Genomic DNA, 17,929 nt, shown 5'->3' with positions numbered 1-17,929 from the left:
AATCGTTACTGGCTTGAGGATGCACCTTGTTTTCTCCTTTAATTCCCTTATTAGCTGTGATCTGTGTCACATCTGTGTCTATCAGGGCTAACTGAGATTGACTACAGAATCCCACCATATCACAAAGCAGACACACATGTTGCTACTACAAGGAGATCCATTGCACACATGACACATAAAATTTGATCAGAAAACATTAAAATATGAACACGGTAAAGTTCATACATGGCTTTCTGCAATACTTCATTCTGATCATTCTGGTCCAACAGATTTTCTACATACAGTGGTTGTTCTAGTTTCTTGTTTTTCTTATCACTTCTTGTGCCAAATGAGAGTACAAATTGCGTTTGTAAAGTAAAGAGCAACTCTTGTGTAAATATATTAGCAACTCTGTTTACACTGAATTGTAAGAGCAATATAAAAAAAAATATTAAAAAAAATAATATAATAATTCATCACCATTAACACCTATTAAATATCCTCAACCACCACTGGCAGGTCTTGTAAAAGTGAATTGTGGACTTATTCCAGAAAGTCACAAATGTTCACCTGCTTTTGTTGCACTGGCATGTGGTTCTGCATTACTCACCTGGAGCTCAGTTTGGAAGAAGAACTTCTGCGGACACTGGGAGCAGTCGTATATCTTGTCCTCTTGTCCGTGGACGGCAAAGATGTGCTGCTGCAGCTTATTGGCCTGAACAAACACTGGTGGGGGGCAGAAGGGAAACAGCAGTCAAACAATTGGCCGAAATGCTTTACCCAAGAGTGTACGGCGGACTGGCTGTGAAAATAGCTGATTCGATTAAGAACTAATCCTGAGTGAGGAATTAAAAAAAATAAAATAAAAAATTCCATGACTACCAACTTTCACGCTTTGGGTAGGAGAGAGAGAGAGAGAGAGAGAGAATAAAAATAATGAATTTATGGGATTTAAAACAATGTGTCGGCACTGAGGAAAGAGGAAGGGGAAGGAGGCGTTCTCAAATGAAAAGCTCTCAAACTCTCTTTATCGGAGAGCAGGGGATGACAGCCGGAGATGGAGGGAGAGACAGAGACAGACTAAAGTATCCCCACCAGACCTTGTGATATTTATCAATAAATCATTCCTCTTTCCTCGGGTTTTTAAATTCCGTTCGTGTATTTTTTTTTTTTTTTTGTTTCAGTAAACTTAAGTTTGCTGTGTGTGGAGACTATGAATTATTGAGCGTCCCTGGAGGAGAAGGCATTCGCTTACTTATTCATGAGCCACACAGGAATAGTGTTAAAGTTTAAAAGAGGACTGCGTACCTGTAAGGGAGGAAAGAGGGAAGGGAACGTGGTGTAGCCAAACAACTCAGTAAAGGTGAAAGAAAGACGGAGAACTAATCCGCAAGGAGGAAGAGGGAGACAAAGGGACGGACAAGGCAAAAGAACAAATGATTTGAACAGAGGGATGGAGGGAAGGACGAAAAGAAAAGCAGAATGTAGTGTACAGTGAATATATAAGGAGCTGGAACTGGGAGAGGAGTAATATGAAGAATGGGTGAGGGAAGAAAAAGATGAATCGAATTAAAAAAATTATCTGGAGAATGGCGTGTTGCAGCTCTGGGGACAATATGGCCTCCAACACCAGTCTTTAATGTTGACAAGCTCAAGTAATGATTTCTGATTCCCGAAGGTTAGCTGACAAACAGTCCAAAGTGACTTTCAAACTTAGTGTGAGGAGACACACACACACACACACACACACACACTGGGTCTCTTTAACTAAATGCACACGTACACGAAGGGTCCTACCCTGGAGAGCGAGAGCGGATTACACTGCCTTTCTATAAACCTGCCCTTTATTCTCTGACCTCTCCTCTCCTGAAGACACACACACACAGATCTTCTCACCTCAAAGACATTCAGCATGACAACTAGCCTACAGAAAAAGCTAGTATAGTTTGTATGTGATACTTCACAGTGTACAAAATGGCCACTATGATTTGATTTGGGCTATTGTTTGTCGATTCTACTGAGGTGCCTTCTGATCCACTGAAAGTGGAACGTCTGACAGGGGCTCGATCTGCCCAGGGGTCACGAGTCCCACCAGGCATCGCAGCGGGGATATCAGCTCTCATTAGCTTTAGCATCAGCTCAGCAGGTCGCCTGCATGAACCGCAGCCTCCTGTCTTAGCCACGTTGAACTTTATTAACCATTGTGTGCTTCTGCATTAAGAGTGTGTCATAATATCTCTCTTCTATCTCAGCTCTAGTGAAACTGATCTTGATTTATGTAATGTAGTTACATATATGTACAGTACATGAGTATATTTTAATATTATATGCATTTCAGAAGCCATAAGTTGATCCGTGTTCTCAAAGTGAGTCCATGCCTGGTCTTTCTTCTCTCTCACCAGGATGAACAATGAATTTAATAGTTAATTCAGTTCAATTAGCAGGACAAGGAGGAGAAATGGAGCAGAGGAATGGAGGGGAGAGAGAAGGGTGAGTGGTGGCGATGAGGATGAGATTGAAAACAATAATGTAATAGATGAGACAAAATGAGATGAGAAAACCAAAAGAAGGAAACCGAAAAGACTAAAAATAAAGAAATGAGGACGAAAGAAGAGAAATGAGATGAGGAAAAACGGATGGGAAAACGTGATCACAAAGGAAGGTAAGACAGAAAACGAAAAAAGAGAGAACGAGAAAAAAGAGGGAACAAGTGCAAAGAAAGAATGGAAGACTAAGATAAGAGAAGACAACAGTTACGATGAGAAGAAAAACTAGTTGACATGGGGACTGAGACAAGACGAGGTGTGAGAAGAGAAGCAGAAAGACAGCATGAAAAGAAAAAGAGATAGAACTAGTAGAGACAGACAAGAAGAAAAGAGATGACAAAAAAGTAAAGACACTTCTGCATGTAATCCTACATGAGGGAATGGGCTTAATGGTGCTTAATTGTCTGCAGTTGGCCACATGCACGACCATGTGACCGTACACTGTGTGCAGTTACCCTTTCATCACTGGCAGTGTGTATCCCCCCACCTCCCCCACACTCTTTGACTGCCCCTGACCCTTCGACCTCAACCCCACCAACCCCCTGGGCCGGACCCCTCACCTGTAAAGCAGACGGGACACTTGAAGGTGCCTCCCATGCCCTCGAAGCTGTGCTCGATCAGGTGACACAGGAGCTTGGCCGGAGAGTCAAACATCTGGTTACACAGCTTGCACTCATGATTGATGCCTTCCTCTGCAACACAAGAGCACGATACAACAGGTTACACACACCAGCAGGGTCAAACAGAGAGAATGAGAGACAGAGAGGCAGGACACATGCTGCCAAAAAGACAAGGCACAACATTTTTACACATTAACTGTCTGCGAGGGTGTCTCGTAAGCAAGCGGTCGAAGTCTTTTTGAGATCTTTTGAGCGAAAGGGGTCATTTTTCTGTTTCTTCCCGTCCTTGCACATCATTTGTGGTTCCAGGCTTATAATCTTCAGCTCTGGTCAGTATGAACACCCGTCCCATCCCTCCTCCCCCTCCTCTGCCCAGTGCCGTCTCTTTCCCGGCCGGTAATTGCCTGCTGCCCCCCCAGTGCTGCAGGCTCTGTGCCCTCCCTCTGCCCGCTGCTCTATTTTAAGCCTGGCTGAGTGACATCAGTGCCGCCCCCTGCTGGTGTGGGACAGATGAAAGGTGGGCGTCGTGTCCTGGCTGGACGCCTCTGCTCTAGTCTTATCACCCACCCGCCACACAGGCCTGAGCCCGGCCCGCCTGCCTGCGCTCCATCAGACACCCGCCGCCGGACTCCCACCCTGATCCCCCAAACCCCTAACTGAGCCCTGGGGTATGGTAGACGCCGACACAGACCCCCATCTTCCCAAAGCGTCCAGCACCCCGCCAGCTCATGCAGACAGGCCCGAGGAGTCCCGCTGCTGAGCGACGGGGTGCACGGAGGGTTAATAAAGTCTTCAATCATATAACCCCACCATCACCCTGACCTCCACCTCCCACCCCTCCCTTCCAAAAGCCACCTCCGCCGATTCCAATCTCCGCTCCGTCTCAAAGGCCCACACAAGGGTGCTCTAATCCCCATTTTGAAAGGAGCGGGAGGAGAGGCTGAGGGGGCAGTGAGAGTGAATGTGAGGGGGGGGGGGGATTGGCAAAGGCACCGCTTTGGTCTGTCCTCCCCCACTGACTCCTAAAAGACATTGCGTTTGGGAGGGGATGAGGATTCCTTTCTGGGAGAATGAAAGCAGCGGCGGACAGAGGTTACAACTGAGTTTAATATGTCAAATGCCTTTTTGGAGGAAAATCTGCTCTAGTTCGGGGGGCAGAGGTTTGAACGAGACCAGATCGTCTCGAGATACAAGACAGGATCCGTTTTGCGGATGCAGACTAAACGAACGCAACACACCAGGATAGGGATCAGAGGGATGCAATACCAAGTGAAAAATTTATTATTTTCTGGGAGAATGAAAGAGGCAGCGGACAGAGGTTATGACTAGGTTTAGTGTCAAATGCTTTTGGAGGAAAATCTGAACAACAGTAGTTAAGGGCATGTTTTGTATGAGAGGAGATCTAGTGCACGGCTATGAATGAGCCAAATACTATGCACACAGATATAGAAAAGAGGGAAGCAAGACAATAGAAGTTTTTGCAGTGCATTCCGTTTCTTTATAAGCATTTTTTACTTGTTTTTCAGTTAAATGTCTAAAAACCATTTTGGATAAGATTTACTTAGATCTCAAAACTAGTGGAGATCTTTCTGCAAAAAACATACTAAAGCTAGTCACACTGTAAAAAACGTATTGCTTAATGAGCTTTTAATGAGTGGTTTCTGACTTGCTTTCCACTTAAAATATGTAAAAACTCTTGAAACAAGACATTTACTTGAGGAGCAACACTGTATAAGATAAATAGAGAATATATCTTGAATATGAGTGTATTTTGATTATCCACGTTTTAAGTATTAAAACAAGTGATTTCTTTTTTTTTTTACCAGTGTAGAAAATACAGTTATATTCAAAGTACTGAAGTAAATGCTTCTTTGTGGATGTAGATTAACTGAATGAACCGCACACAGAGAAAAGCAAGTCCAAACCAAAAATTGTGAAGAATGTCACAAGGACAGATAAAGTAAGAGGATTCCTTTCTGGGAGAGAGGAAGCGCAAACAGACAGAGGTTATAACTGGTTTTAGTATATCAAATGCCCTACTGAGGGAGGATCTACAAATGGACAAAAACTGAGACTACATCTGTTCCATGGATACGGACGGACCAAACGATATGCACACGGACAGAAACGAGAGGAAAGCAAGACTAAAGTAAAAAATTGGGAAAAATGAGAGAAAGAGAGTTAGAGGAAGAGAATTCTGCTAAAGAAAGCAGAAAGCAAAGGGATAATTGGGCTGTCCAACACAAAGTAATGGTAGCCAAGGGGCCTGTGAGCATGTGTGTTTCCGCATGCGTGTGTGTGTGCACTAAAAGTAAGCCTCTCTCTGAGAGAACTGCAGTTGATCAGTAAGTACGGAACATGCTCCATCATCTATTTTCCAGTCTGCGCAGAAACACTAAGCTCTCCACTTCATTGTGTGTGTGTGTGTGTGTGTGTGTGTGTTTCTATATGAGAGAGTGATGAGGCTACGTTGGGATTACAGTTGCTTGTTACTGCAAACCAGACTAGTGCTGTCAGGGAGAGCATTTGATCAGTGAGGCTGACACAAAGGTCTCAGAGAGGGGGACTGCAGTGTGCTAGGGGAGCCATCACACCACTAAAGAGGAGAAGACAGACGTGTAGAGTGCAGCAGAGGGCCTAGGAAGTGCATGACAACAACACGCTCTTTCATAACTGAAACTAACTGGGGGTTAAAAAAAGAACAAAAGGACTTTACAAGCACTGCGACACATCGTGAAAGGCAAACCGAAGAGATTTCAGAATTCCTTCCCTTTATCTCAGAAAGCATTGATGCTTGGCATGTTGTGTGTATATATGTACACAGTGCCGTCTGCATGTCACCAAGTAAAAAGCTTGATTGAAAGCAACCGATTTCTTCTCTTTATCTGAAATCTGATTATGAGAGGGGTTAAACAATTTAAATGACGTCAACCCTTTCTCACATCCCACTTTCACCCTATATACATTGCTTATTAGAGCCTGTGCTAAGTAAAGCTGGAAGGGAGGGAGGAACATGAGGGAAAATAGAGATATAAGAGCAGCTAGAGGCAGGGATGTGCGTCTGAGAGAATCTTTAACTGGAATTGAGATGGAAAGAACAAGAAGAAAAAAGGAAAACTGGCCGCCTCTAAAGGTATGCAGCATCTTAATTGAGAAACGGCATGAAGCCGCCACACATTCACAGAATCACTGATGAGGGCTTTCCAGGACATCGACAGAAGGAGGGAGGAGGAGAGGGAGCGCGAGAGAGAAACGGCAAGAGGATCGAATCAAGAAAACAGTGATCACGCAAACAGATAGGTGGAAAGCAAATGAGTAAAGGACGTATTCATGTGGTATTCCAGGTTGTTATTCCACCGACTGAACAGGCTGACTCTCTTGCCTCTGCGCCTCTGCAGTGGCTGCTGCTGCAAAGCTTGGCCAATGTGCTTCCAGCTAATTGACCAGGGGGAGCCAGGTGGCGCCCTGGCCTGTGCCATTCCTCTGGGACGGGCCCATCTATATGAGAGTGCCTCCCTCCTTCCATCTTGCTCTCTCTCTCTCTCTCTCTCTCTATCTCCACCCATCACCCCCTGTAGCGTGCACTGGCACACAAATGAGCTGTGTAGATGGGAGCTGCACATCCCATGTGGATCGACATCTCTCGCCTGGCCCTGAGGCCTGCGGCCCCGGCCCCCGGATTGATGGCCCGAGCGGTAGAGAGGCAGGGCGGGAGAGCTGTGGGAGAGGAGGGGAAGGAGGAGAGCGAGCTGGGGCGAAAGGGGGTGGAGGTAGTGGGCTTCTCTAGGGGGCGAGCTCAAGGTGTGTTGCCATGGCAACTCAGAGAGGGAGAGCAGGGAGTAGCAGCAGCGTGCTGAGCTTGACCCGTGCCGGTGGGGGTGGCAATGTGGGCCAAAACCAAGTGCACACACATACACACACACTCCTACTGCAGGGCTAGGGGGGTCTCGAGAGCTCTTGCTTCCTACTCTTTCTTTTCTTTCTCATACACAAACAGCGAGTGCTGCATTGCCGAAACAATCCCAGGAGCCATCTCTCTACTTTCACACCATACACGCACACAGTGACTCACTCCGCAACGTCTCCTTTATACAACTTTCATTCATGCCTGAAAAGTTCAACCCAGCCTGAGAGCAAAGTGGGGGACACGACTAACTCATCCGTGTTCTTTCCTGGCTGTCGGTCTGATTCACACGTTTCCTATTATCTGCAGCAAATATTTTCGGAACGCTCTCTCTCCCGCTCTCTCTTTATCAGGCTGCCAAACGGGATGGAGTCTCCGGCTCCAGATATTTTTGGCAAACGTGGACGGCATATGGAGTTGACCAGCTTGGAATCTCCTATCAGATTACATAACAGTAGGACGCTGGATCCCTCTACCCTGCAGAAACCGACCTTCATGCAAACAAGCAAACAAACAAACTCTCCATCCAAAGCGCATGCCACCTCTTAGCTTGTCTACTTCCTCCATTGCCATTGTGAACGTCTTAACTCATGGTGCGTCCTCGCTTATTCGACGCCGGTGGTGCACGGATGAGTGTGGTAAATTTCTACCAACTGTGGCTATTGACTCAAAGCTTAGGCAAGCCATTGAGACCTACAGTCCTCTATGAAGTGGCGAACCTGAACTTCACATTAAATCTAGTGCCATGTATATGATTACAAAAAAACGAACTGACATACAAGTGTGCAAATGTGTAGGTGAATGTTTGGCAAACACATCCCAAGTTGTATCAAATTAACATACTCGCGTTTCTATAGCAGTAGCAAACTTCAGTACTCAAGGAGTAGACAAAGATACTTCAAAACCTCTGTCTTTAAAGCATATGTCTTTATTTAGGTAAATATCTATAAATGTGTCAATATTTTAATTAACTTGAACTTGCTAATAAAGACTTAAATTGTGGCATTGTCTAGGGTTTTCTGGCATTCAGAACTGAATTGGAAGTGCCTTTTAAATTCAAATTCAATACCTGATTTTGAAAAAAGGTAGCCAACAGAATTTAGAACTACAATTTAAATAATTTAAGGAAGTATGACTCAAATGAATTTGAATTAAACAACTGTCATTTTTAACTAGAAAAGCAAATGTATTAAATAAATGCTGAATGGTTGTTTTTAAATTTTTAGATAGATTACACTATAAAAAAATAGACAGATAGACAGATGTGACTACTGTCTGCATTCATGTAAAAATGTGTTTCAGGTTCAAGGGTTAATCTTACTGGGAGGTCTTGTCAATATCACACTCTTCATTATGACTGCTGCTTCAGGTCTCTGAGCGGCACAGAATCAAATTAGCTTTCCAAAGACTGATTATGCCTTGTTACTACCATGGCACTCTTATCCGGGGGAACTTCATTACCCACAATGCACTACAGGAGCAGCTGCACAAATCTCACACTGTGTTTAGTTTATCAACCAATGAATTGCCCCCTATAATAAACCAACTACATACTCTTCCAATCTAAGTGCTCTGTTCTTAACAAGAGCCCACCTCCTAATTTCTTCTCCACCAATCAGTACGTATCAGCAGGTCTAACCCCCTATGATGCAGGCTGGTCTGGCTGCAGTGTTGATGGCCACCCAGTGCTCCCACTGAGGCAGCGCTCTCTCATTTCCAGCACACACAGATAAAAAGACTGCACACTGTGCTGCAGATAGAGTCTGCAATCAAAACAGATCTCAAATCATGGATAAAACATGCACGCTTACCGCATACAAACCTTGCAATGCCTGAAAACTAGAACAAGATGGTTTTGACCGAGGCTTTTTCATGGCTTAAACATTGAAAGTGAATTAACCGAATTATGAAAAATGAATATGGGTAGCTCTGTTGCCAGGGCAAATGATTTGCGAGACCATGCATACATACACATGCAAACAGTAACCCACCAACAGCCTCTTGTACATACAAACCACCCTCGACCTCACCTTCACACACACTTGAGGACCTGATTGTTAGCGTGTAATATATGCACAGCTATTTGTGTTTTGAATGTTAATTGAATGCTGGAAAGTGCCGGTGGGGGAATAGTTCTAATCAGCATACCAATAAACCCTTCACATGATAAAGTCTTTATAAGAAGCACTTACTCCCATGGCCTCCATATACCTCAACAGTCACTGTACTCCTCCTCTCTCTCTCTCTTTCTCTCACCCTTCTCTTTCCTATCATCCACGTGTCCTCGAACCTTCCTAGATGGCGCGAATGCAAAACAGCCGTGTTACAACTGAATCCAACATGTGTGACCATATGCTTCATTGATTAAATAATAGTAAATCTAGACTATAAAAACAAGGAAAGAGAGGCATGTGATGGGAATGCGTGAGTCACCATGGCAACACAAATGCATGAATAATACGCTCAATGAAGAATTATTACCCGTATAATAAACTCCTCAGAACAGCCAGGTGACTTGACTGGGGCCTTGTTAAACGCAAAAGAGAGATGAAGCAACACGTAGAAAACACAAATCTATATTTCAAGGTCAAACTGAGCCGTAACTCCTTTGCCAACCGCAAACTTTTATTGGAAGTGGACACAAGTGTGAGCGTGCCCGCGCTCGCACAGCCCCAGATTGCTAATTGCAGTATAGAGGGTAATTATGGATCTGGTGAGTGGTCAGCGGAGTATGTGCTGGCCAGTGCTGTTGGCCAGACCTGGTCTTTGTGGGGTCTTATTGAATTTGAGGCCTGGTGCAGTGAATTTGGAGTTGGCTGAGCTGTTAGTCGGCTGCACACACACTGTCTGTCTCTCTCTCTAATGCTGCAATCTGCCACACGACTTTCTGAAGACATGACGGGTTGCTTTCAAACACAATGGCTGCCAGAGGACGCAGCTGCCTTTACTATTACAAACGCACAATGGTCACATTCAACAAAGTATACACAACTGTCCTCTAAAAGTGACAATATGGCTTTGTAAACAGTAAGCATTTATGCTCTTTGTGTGCATATGCATGTGTTCATCTGTGTGTATTTATATAATATATGAATGCATGTGAGCATTTAATCCATGCCCCTGGGTGCGCCGGGGGCTTTTTATCAATGCGAGATCTCCTAAATGCAGCTGAAAAGCAATATCCATGACCCATTCCACCACAATTGCTCATTGTCGGTTTGGCCCTTAGGGACACAGCAGATTCCTGGGACTTCATTTCTGTCCTCCCCCCTCGTGTTCAACCCAATCAACCCAAAACCATATTAGTGGTATAGAAAAACAATCAGCAAAAAATACCTCTATAACACGGACATTCAAACTACATCCTATACTTTTTGAAACAGGTTGCCTAAGCCTGCCTTCCTCTTCCATGTCCCCTTTCAGCTTTCATCTGTCTCCTGTTTCTTTTTTCTGTATTAGGACACGTCTACATCTTTGGTTGGCTGGTTGTGAATTATCTGCTCACTAAGGAAGGGGAAAAAATTCTGAGCAAATATGAGGAAGCAGCAGGATGCTAATAATGCACCTCCAGCTGTTCAAGTTAACCTGCAAATGTGTCCATCTGTACCTCCAGAGAAAGAGGGAGACAGAGAGAGAGAGAAAGATGAAATGCAAGAGAGGATAGAGAGGGAGGGAGTTATACGAATAAAAAGAGATTGAAAGGATAAATGCACACACATGAAAAAAACAATGATGGAGGTGGAAATAAAATGGTGGATATTTTGAAAGCACTAAGAAAAGGGGAACAGTTAGATTGAAGGGAAGACAGAAAGAGAGAGAGAGAGGTCCTGGCAGTAAGCCGGCTCTATGTGGATGATTGTGAGCAGTTGGAGTGACCTTGCTGTGTCTGGACCGTCCCCGCCCCCTGCCCTGCGTCCGACTGTGCCCTGCCTTTGGACCCTCACCCAGGGCCAAAACACGCACACTGCCATCCTGCTGGGGCCTCTAGGGTACACAGGCTCCGTGGACATATCATATTAAACACACACACTTAATATCTCGCTAAATAACGCTTGCACATATGCACAAATCACACATTTAATGAAGACACTACATCATTTGTAGGTCATGTGTATGAACCTCTGCCAAAAACTCCCATGGACGCCCCCTCCTCTCCCTTCCATCACAATCTTTCCTCTCGCTGTTCTCAGTTGGTGCGTCTATAGACTCTTCCTCTGTAAATACTGTCATATCAAAGATCTTCAGTGGCTGTTTTATGTGGATGTTTACAAACTGATCTGAGACACATCATCAGCACCGATGATCAGAGAGCCGAGACTGTTAGGGGAGTTCATTGAAAAGAGAAGAGCTGCGGTTCCCTATATATCTGCACGTATCTGTGGGGGAGAGAGGGGAGCGCTCGAGCGCAGCGACAAAGGGGAAGAATGGAGGATGTGATGGAGAAGTGCAGAAATCCAGGTTATCAGAGCTGGTAAGAGTGTGATAAATGTAATTAAGGGATTAGATTAGTCACATCCGCTCGATCCGCTCACCTACAAGGGTGCAAAAACAAGTCTTTTTTGCAAGACTTTTTTAATTAAAAGTGAACGCCGTTGTTTCTATGCCACTAGTGGCACCAGTGGAATTGCCAAAACAAGAGTTTCTAAACAGGTTTTGCAAAACACCCCTGCAGTGCCATCCCCTCTCCGCTGCCTGACACTAGTGAACTCATAAAATGCACGGAATTTAATGTATAACTACGGAATTGTCCGCAAATTTTGCCTCACATCACATGGAATTGAACTGGAAAATTGAAGTGTATTGGCAGGAAGAGGAATTTACTGAATTGTAGGTAATCAATCAATCAGTCTACATGCCAGTCCATCCATTAATCTGCCATTTTAATGTTTTAACAGTTTTTAAGCTTTTAAACTATTCTTTTAAGTGAAAACTATATATATATATTCTATTCAAAGTAAGACACTAAATTCTCAAAAGTAGCAATTTTCTTAACTTCTGGTCACATGATGCAGCTTTCCTGTCTCAAACCCTTATGTTCTTCCTCTATGACACAATTACTTTTAAAATCAATGGAGTCGCAGCATTCTCTGACGTAGCGTAAACTCTTGTCCTGCCCAAAATCCCACTTCTTGTTTAAACAGACAGTGTTCTGAAAGCCTTCTTTACACTCTATGTAATGTCAGTCTACAAATGCTTTACTACATATCTCCACTTGTTTAACTGGGATAGAAGAAAAGTATTTTAACATCGAAAAAATAATACATACACGACCTTGTTCATTACTGCGCTACCTCAAATCATGTGCAGGAGCTGTGTTTGCGTCTCAAATGACTGTTCTATCCCCTGTGCAGGGCGCTGCCTTTGATGTGACTTAATGGAAAGGTTTCTTTCTGCAGATTAGGGAATAGGGAACGACTGAGCAGTTTGAAAGAAGGCCCATCTTCCCTCAGGACTGCAACATGCTCTATGCCTGCATGATATCTTCTCTGCATGCCACTTCCTCTGAGCCTTCATCTCCCAGCATGCCTTGCCCAGCTCCTCTGAGTCTAAATCTCCCAGCATGCTTCTCCCCCCTACCCCACCCACAGAGACTGGCCAGGCCATAGTGCACCTATGAGTTACCATGGTTACCCAATCCCATGTCTTTTGTGATGCTAGTATCACATAGTCATATACAAACAAATCAAAAAATAATGCTGTATTAATTATTCGAAGGCCAGGATTAAATATACATGTGTTTAGAGATTTGTTTGTGCATTCAGACAGCAGCAGGGCTTTTAAAACCGCCATCTTTGATATGGCATTCCCAATTCGGACAACGACTCCCAGATGATGCTGACGTACTTACAGACGGAAAACAAAAGCCCTCATTTCCTGCTGCTGGAGAGAATCCTAGTCGCTCAGGCTTTAAAAAGTGTAAGAATGTGAGGGAATTGTTTGAAAAACAACTGGAGATTCTCATACAGAATATCCTAGATGTTTCCTCACAATCTAATTTGTCTTCCAAATGCAATTTGAATTACAATTATTCACAAAAAGGATATCTGTGATTTTTATGTACTGATTTAGACAGATCTAGTAGTTCTTATTAAGATGGCAGTGTGTATTTCCAGCTATGGTGGATATGGGAGGTCAAATGCTCTGGACGTGTGCATAAAAAAAACAACAATAGTACGAAATTAATTAAGATGAGGATCATAACTGACGCTGCTACTTAAGTGGCAGTTCTGAACAGTCCAGACCCTCTGTATTGATTTAATTCTCTTTTTAAATCAAATGGAACGCCAGCAGTACTTGAAACACCAACTGTTCCCAGAAAGGTTTTGGCAAAAAGATAATGAAGGTGGACCGGGCAGAGAAATTTTAAATTTAGCTTTAGTTACAGCATTCTGCAAAGGTCAAAATAAACCAGGAAAATGTGTTATGAAAAATAATATACCCCAGACATTTCTCTCCAAATGGGATTAGAGAGCAGTCCCCTGAGTTTGTCGAATATAAGTAATCAATTTGCTCTATAATTCTTACAGAGGATGTCTAGTTTTCCACAGACGTGTCTAGTCCAAACACTTATTTTGTTACTTTTACTTGATTTTTTCCCCCTTTCTTTCTGACTCCTTATATCCCAGTCCATGCAACTCCCTCACACTTTTTTCCTGTCCCAAACAGACTGTTTGAAGGTGAACAGAAACAACCACACAAGCAACCACAAAGAAACACCCACACAAGCAACCACAAAGAAACACCAAATACTAATATTAATATCAGGGTGTCAAAGATTTGAGTTATTACAGATGACAAAGCATTAATCGGGTGAGCATGGGGCGTGTTCCCCTGAGGGGTGACACCAAACTGGATGTTCAAAGACCCCAGTTGAATAAAAATCAATATTAATGCGCACACATCCAGAACAAAGGAAGTATGTCAGTGCTTCTGTTTAGAGGATGCTTTTTCATCCTAACTTTAATTTTTTTTCTTCTTAAACCATCGTTCATTCCCCCACTGAGTGGAGGGAGGGGGTGTTTGTCCCCCTGGGAGAACTCATCTGTCCCACCTAAAGATTCCTCAGTCAAATCAAAGCTCCCAGCAGCCCAAGGGCCCTAATTCAACATGTCACATCTACACTCACGGGAGTGAAATGAGAAGGACAGCACAGGAGGGGGTGCAAACTCCACTTTCCCCCCCATTTCTTTTACTTTTCCTTCCCAGCTTTCACACTGTTTACCATCTCCATTCTTTTCTATTTTTTAAGGTCCTGGACCTTGGCAGACAGATCTGGATCAATCTTTAGTGTGAGTCTGAAAACATGTTTTAACTTATCTATGAATTCTGTTAAAATCTAGGTACAGTATCTTTGTAGAGCACTGTGTAGATTACTTACAAATCACAATCCATTACTGATTCCAAATTACATGACAAACATTTTAGTTAGTAATGTAATCCATTACATTATACATCAAGTAATATAATTATGACTACTTTTGACCTATCTTGTTTATCAAATGGATTCAAATAGGATAATCTTGTACCATATTAATATAAAAATACAAAGAGTAGAAAATGATATTCCATTTTTTGTTAACAACATGAATTTAATTTAACATTATAATACGTCAAAGTTTCCCCAAACTGGTTTTAAAAAATAAATAAATTGTTTACCTGCATGCCATGTGACCATATCCAACATCAGAGAACCATGAACATGAAAATATATAAATATATACAAATATATATATTTTAAAATCTCAGGGGTACTTCAAATAAAAATATATTAGGTGAAAGAGGATTAGATGACAAAATAAATAAATAAATAAATAAATTATTGCTATTGTGTAAATTATATTTAACCATGTTATCCATATAAAGTAACTGTAGTTTTATTAGGAATATTTTAAAATGTAATTTAATCTAATAAATACTTAATTTTTGGAATCTGATTACATAATCCAGATTACATGTAATCCATTCCTATCCTGCTCTGTCTTTGTAATATATTTTTTACAATCACTTTAATTCATATTTGTTCACAATACATAAACTTATGTTAACAATATACATCTTGAAATGTAAAAATATCTAACAAATATTAAATATAAAATACAATTAGGTTTAAAATAAAATCATATAGTCAAAAAGTGGCAACATTTCCCTCCAGATACAATAAAGAACCTCACAACCTCAGAATGAGACCAAGAGTTAAACTGAGGATCAGCCGTCGGTCTAATTTCATTGGAGGTGCGCAACAAATTTGTCGAACACATGCAAGATACACACACATGCAAACAGCGCACACACACACATGCACAGATGCTCGCACACACACAGGCCAGATGGAGCAGGCGAGGCAGGGCCAAGTGCATGTGCACCTCATCCGTATGCCGCGTTTCCTCACTCCAGCGATGGCTCCTCAATCGTTACGTCTCGGGTTTGAACTCCTGATACGAGCGGTATTGTTGTTTTGCCGTCTGTCCTCCCTCTCTTTCTCACACTCATCAAAATAACATCTGTTTACATCTATGCATACACCTGACAGGCAGCTGATGCCCCCTTCTCTACCCTCTGCTCTAACAAAAGCATTAAAAAAAACAAAGGCGAGGGAAGGCGAGTCTAGAACCGGAGCACATCTGGGTGTACAGCCACTGGCCTGATCCAGATGTGGGCTGCCGAGCTCTGCAGGCGAAAACACACCTGGACACATACAGCAGCAAAACAAAGGGAAAGGGGGAACACAGCGCACACAACCCCCCCCCCCCCCAACACTGATTCGGACTATTTATTCTCACTCTCTCTCCATCTAAATTCAAAAGGGAGCAGGGAACTGTCCTGTCCATGTATGGTGGCCAGTTTCACCTACAAATCGTATGCAAAAAAATCTACTTGTTCGTGGGCTAATTCTATAACTAAAGAGGGAAAAGGAGTGCGAAAGTCTCACAAATGGCTGTCTCCCTCAAACCCCCCACGGCTGCCCATGCTTAATCCCCCATGATGCACCGGGGCACTTTCGGAGCCACTGAGACCCACACTGGCGCCGAGGGCTCACACACATACGGCCATCCAGATGCTATGGGTAATTAACCTACCTCTGTGAGCGAGCGCGTGTGTAAAAGTATGAGAGACAGACTTTGTGCGTGCGACAGAATCGCTGCCATTATAAGACGACAAAAGAAAAAGGCACGACGGTCACGAATGTGCGCTAGCCTAAAGAAGCACAATCATTTGAGACAAAAACACGAGCACACACACACCGCAGCAGTTGAAGAGTGAGATCAGGGATGAATGCATGCTGTGGCACAGGGGAGGCAGTTCTGGGCTTGGCTATGCCCAGGGTCTTAATGACTTAATTGAGGTAATTATTTGGATAAGAAGTCCAATCACCTGCCTCTTTTCCTCAAGGTCCTCATCAGAAGCTAATTAAAGAGCCGCTCCCAGCGCGAGTCCGACCGGTGCTACGTCAGAGGGCTAAGAACTCGGTAAAGAAAGAGTAAACTCTCCACGCACCTACATCTCGCTCGTCTCGGCAATCTCCTGCTGACCTCTGCGCTGCTATTCAAATTTGTAGCTTTCCGGCGGTTTTCGAAATCTGAAGAAATGCTGTAGTGTATGTAGATAAGGAGCCATCAAGGCATTTTATAATGCAATGTTTGCATAACATTAATTATACTTCAATACTTTCCATTTTTTTAAACATATGCTTCTGTTTCTACTGAAAAATAAGTGTTGTAGTCATTAAACATTTGTCTATGTAACTAAAGCAAAGGTCTTCAATGGCAGGTCTGCAGCCCCCTAGATGGGCCATGGTGGTATTGCATGGGGTCTGCAATTATTGTTTGATTTCCAAATTATTGTAGAATTGTAGAATTTTTTTTTTTTTTTAAATAAGGACCAAAGACGAAGTTAAGATGATATTTCATTGTCCCTCCTTCATTAAAATGTATTACGGAGAGTTAAATGTATAAATATATAGATCTGTGATCATTTTAATGGATTTGCATCATAGGAAATTATGTGAATATATTAATCTGCTACTATTGAGGTGCACCAGGTTAAAAAAAAAAAAAAAAAAAAAAAAAAAAAAAGGTCCCTTGATCTAAAGTATCCTTGATTTCAAATCATTTTATGTGATGTTATGGACTTTGAAGTTAGTCTGTTAAGTTCACTCAATTTGTCTTCCTTCATGTTGTTTCAGAAAAAAGGAGGATAAAACCATAAGTTTTATCATTGAGTATCTCAAGTAACTTTTAGCCAAGTTTTATGAAGCCATGTGAAATTGAACTTGAAATTCAAATCAGTAAGTCTTATGAAAAAAAAAAACATTCAGAACTGTTCATGAATCAAATATGACAGCCTCTAGAGAATGTTAAAAATATCAGCGAGTAATGGGTTTAGAGCTATCATATGGCTAAAGAAGACAGTGTATCAGTCTTACAGACCACTTTATGATACTTTTAAAGTTATTTTTCATCAAGTCTAAAGAGCGGACAGAATATTCTTCAAAAATGCACCTTTTGTTTTCAGCACAAATCAGTAAGTCATAAAGGTTTGAAACAAACGCAACAGATTTTTAATTCTTGGGTGAACTATCCTTTTAAGATCTTGCCAGCTGCCTCTGGTTTCTATCCTATCATCCTCATCCATTCACTCCTGCAAGTGGCCGTCAGCGGATTCTCAAGTCACTTTTCCTGCTCATGTTTTCGATTTCTCCTTCTTTCGCAGTTTCTTATCGTTTACCTCTCAGCCTCATGATTTCCTGTCTCATCCTCGCCCGCTCCTCACCTCTCTCTCTCTCTCTCTGGCGAGGTGGCGTGCAGTGAAGAGAGGCCTCTCTCTCTGACGGCAGCTCTGCTGTGCTGGTTTAATTGCGACAGCACCCTCATGAGCGGCTG

The 17,929-nt window shown here is 42.8% G+C and overlaps 1 protein-coding gene across 3 annotated transcripts in view; it reads right to left on the bottom strand.

Annotated features, from left to right (window-relative positions):
• The window catches only part of znf423 (zinc finger protein 423), a 149,045-nt gene that overhangs the window by 17,766 nt on the left and 113,350 nt on the right, over nt 1-17,929 (bottom strand). For all 3 annotated transcript variants that reach the window (XM_026287422.1, XM_026287419.1, XM_026287420.1), the window contains 2 exons: nt 3,086-3,217; nt 590-705 (listed from right to left, as the gene is read on the bottom strand). In XM_026287422.1, the coding sequence (XP_026143207.1) occupies nt 590-705; nt 3,086-3,217 (248 nt within the window). The remainder of the gene's footprint in view (nt 1-589; nt 706-3,085; nt 3,218-17,929) is intronic.

The sequence above is a fragment of the Carassius auratus genome, chromosome 18 (genome assembly GCF_003368295.1).
Source record: "Carassius auratus strain Wakin chromosome 18, ASM336829v1, whole genome shotgun sequence".
NCBI classification, from domain to species: Eukaryota; Metazoa; Chordata; class Actinopteri; order Cypriniformes; family Cyprinidae; genus Carassius; species Carassius auratus.
This window is presented reverse-complemented; position numbering and strand designations above follow the sequence as displayed.